Source organism: Orycteropus afer, unplaced genomic scaffold (assembly GCF_000298275.1).
Source record: "Orycteropus afer afer isolate SDZICR_OR568_19922 unplaced genomic scaffold, OryAfe1.0 scaffold00056, whole genome shotgun sequence".
In the NCBI taxonomy this organism is placed as follows: domain Eukaryota; kingdom Metazoa; phylum Chordata; class Mammalia; order Tubulidentata; family Orycteropodidae; genus Orycteropus; species Orycteropus afer.
Window position 1 is genome coordinate 1,998,834 of NW_006921643.1, and position 3,375 is coordinate 2,002,208.

Here is a 3,375-nt window from a genome sequence, read left to right on the forward strand (position 1 = left end):
CATTAGCCATTAGAGAGATGCAAATCGAAAACAACAATGAGATACTATCTTGCCCCAGCACTACTAGCAAAGTTCAACAAGACAGAAAATAACAAATGCTGGCAAGGATGCAGAGAGACTGGGACTCTCATACACTGCTGGTGGGACTGTGAAATAATACAACCACTGTGGAAAGCAGTATGGCGATTTCCTAAAAAGTTGGAATTAGAAATACTATCTGACCCAGCCACTCCATTACTAGGTATATATCCTAAAGAAGTGAGAGCCATGGCAAGAACAGATACATGCATACCCATGTTCATCGCAGCACGATTTACAATAGCCAAAAGATGGAAACAACCTAGGTGTCCATCAACTGAAGAATGGTATATACACACAATGGGATACTATGCAACCCTAAAGAATAACGCAGAATCTGCAAAACACCGCATAAGGTGGATGAACTTGGAGGACGTTATGCTGAGTGAAATAATTCAATCACAGAAGGAGAAATAGTGTATTAGTCCATTATTGTAAAAAGTCAAGGAAAGGTTTATATATGGAAGGAAATTTTCTTTGTTGGTTTACCAGGGGTGGGAGGGAAAGGGAGAGAACACTGTTAGACAGGTAGAGACAAGTATTGATTTGGGTGAAGAGAAGGGCAATATACCAAATGTTAGTGATAAACATGGTGGCGCTGAGGAAGAGGAAGATATAGAGAGGTACATGGGAGGTACAGACAACAAAGATGAACCCTTTCCCACATACAGTACTGCATTGTCAGTGAAGGCAAACATGGATATATGGGTGGATAGGTGGGTGGACAGCCTGAACTATTAGCTATGTCTATGCAGTGGGGGAGTGTGCCCAAGATCATGTATAGGGTTGGCAGATAAATGTTTCTACAAGTATATGTGTATGTTCTGTAAGAATTCCCAGGTATATAGTAGAGCTGACAAGGGGCAAGGTTGTAGTCACTTCTTGGCCACATCCAGCACCCAGAGGGAGTGAGTAGTTGGACCTGTGGGTTGGGTACCATAGTCACAGTGGACATCAAGCTCAATTGGCATAACATACTACACAAAACATTATTCCACATCCTACTTTGGCAAGTAGCAACTGGGATCTTAAAAGCTTACAAGCGGCCATCTAGCTGCAACAATGGGTCTCTCCTTGTCCAGAGCAGAGAAGAATGAAAAAAACCAAAGATTCATGGAAACAATTAGTCCAAGTGACTAGTACACCATGCAATCCTCAACCTATACAGCTGTGAGACCAGAAGAACTAGATGGTGCCCAGCTACCACTGTCAACCTCTCGGAGGGGGCTCTATGTAGGTGATCCTGGATAGAGTGGGAGAACAATGTGGAACAAAACTCACAATTATAAAAAAAATTTAAAAAGAGGGCCAATTTTGCTGGTCTGATAGAGCTTGATGGAACCACTGAGACTATGGCTCCTGGCTGCCCTTCAGGTCTGAAATTGAACCCACTCCTGTGGTTTCCAGCTAAACAAAAGACAGGCATATGAGGTGAACATTTACATTAGGTAGATACATTCCTCAGAGAGAATTATGGGAGAATAGAATGGCTGTGTATGCACAGGGAGACAGCTCAGGGGGCAGGAGTACATGGCGTGCAGGACACAGGGAAGAGGTAACTATGGGGAGGAAGTGGGTGGGGAGCTGTTGCATTGTGGAAAATTATAGTCAATGTCATGAGACAAAGTGTATGTGAGCTGCTGTATGGAAAGTGAATTTGCTCTGTAAACTTTCACCCAAATGACAATTAAAAAAAAATTTTTTTAAAGTAGTTCATTCAACAAACACTTCTTCAACTATATGTGCCTTTGCTCAACTATTTTCTCTGCCTGCAATGCCTTCCTCTCTCCCTACCGCCCTTCATCTCTTTAACTCTTTCTTGTCCTTCAAAACTCAGCCCAAACACCACCCTCTTTAGGAAGTATTCTCTGATGTACTTGCTTCCACAGCAATACCTAAGAAACAAATACTTATTATACCATTTTTATTGACCTGCTTAAATGTTTTACCTTTTACTCTCATTCCAGGGTTATCTAGTGCCTCCAAACATCTTTAGTGAATGAATGAAGCTCCTGTGAAGTTCAGGGAGCTAGAGATAGAAATGACTCAGAAGCAGACCCTGCCTTCAGGGAGCTCATTCACAAACTAAAGGAGAAAGGAGATAGACAATCGCAGCTCACAACAAAATGAAGTAAGTAATAAATAATAGCACAGACAGAGGAAGCTTCTGGTAAGGAAGAGAGTCTGTGCTCAGGCTTTGTAAGAACACATGTACAGGTCCCTGAACCTGCAACAAGTTAATCAAATGCACAAACTGGCCTTACAAATGACCTGCACACCTCTCACCATTTGGATCAGAGAAGATAAGTACATTTGCAATTAATTTCTTTCTTTCAAGTTAAATTGTATTTAAGCAGCTAGATATTTTTCCATTCATGTGGTTGTCTTGCCAAGCTAAGTGCAGACCAAGGAATGAGAGAGGGAGGCCAAAAGAAAATAAGTGTCATTCACAATCTTTAATCTGCAGTTGTGTGTAGGTGTTGTACTAGTTCTATTACTGGTCTTCAAGCAGCTGGTTCACTAAGAAGGAAATAAAGTTTATGAACAGATTTGCTGTAACCATAAAGGATTTTTCCCCTGTGACTAAGCACTAAAATGATAGGTGTTAAATAAATACAAAAGGAGAGAAAGATTTCCAGAAAAAAACACTGTCTTGATCAACCAAGTGACTGTCTTGAGAGTGGGTGGGGGAGAGTCAGAACTTGCTGAGTGGTGGTGTTCTGACTTTCTGTTCTCAGTCTCTGATGACGCTCACCCCGCAAGTTCCCTTGGAAAGGACACAGGCAAGACAGAAGAAGTACCTCCGCAGTTCATTCATAACCTTGAACGCCTTCCCCATGTGGGCCGGGTTGATAGTGATCATCCTCTGGTTCTTCTCATCATCCCCAGCCTGCATTGGGGGCTGGGAGCTTGATTTGATGCTGTGAACAGGAAGAGAATGGAGAGGAAAGAAAGAATCACACATTGGTAAACCCATTAGTGCAACCACCACAATCTATGCATTTTTCCACCTACCAGAGGCATCTCCGCCAGCTTGTTATCATAGATTCATCAAGGAAGGAAATACAGTGGGTCAGGCATTTCTGCACGATCTTCCAATGAAAGTGTATTTCTCTGGAGGAAGCCAGGGTCTAGATGAGCTTCTTCTACCAAATACGTGTGGGACTTTGTGGAAAGTCCTTTCCCCCATGTTAAAATAGGGAAGAGGACTAACCCTATATCATGTACTTCACAGGGATGTTTGTTCATTCAACACACATTTAATAAAGCTTAAGATGTACAGAGTACTGTGTATTT

The 3,375-nt window shown here is 42.1% G+C and overlaps 1 protein-coding gene across 1 annotated transcript in view; it reads right to left on the bottom strand.

Annotated features, from left to right (window-relative positions):
• Positions 1-3,007, bottom strand: part of KLHL3 (kelch like family member 3) — a 164,462-nt gene extending 161,455 nt beyond the window's left edge. The window contains exon 1 of the mRNA XM_007938933.2: positions 2,880-3,007. Coding sequence (XP_007937124.1) covers positions 2,880-2,974 — 95 coding nt within the window. The 5' untranslated portion in view covers positions 2,975-3,007. The remainder of the gene's footprint in view (positions 1-2,879) is intronic.
• Positions 3,008-3,375: the final 368 nt, after the last annotated feature.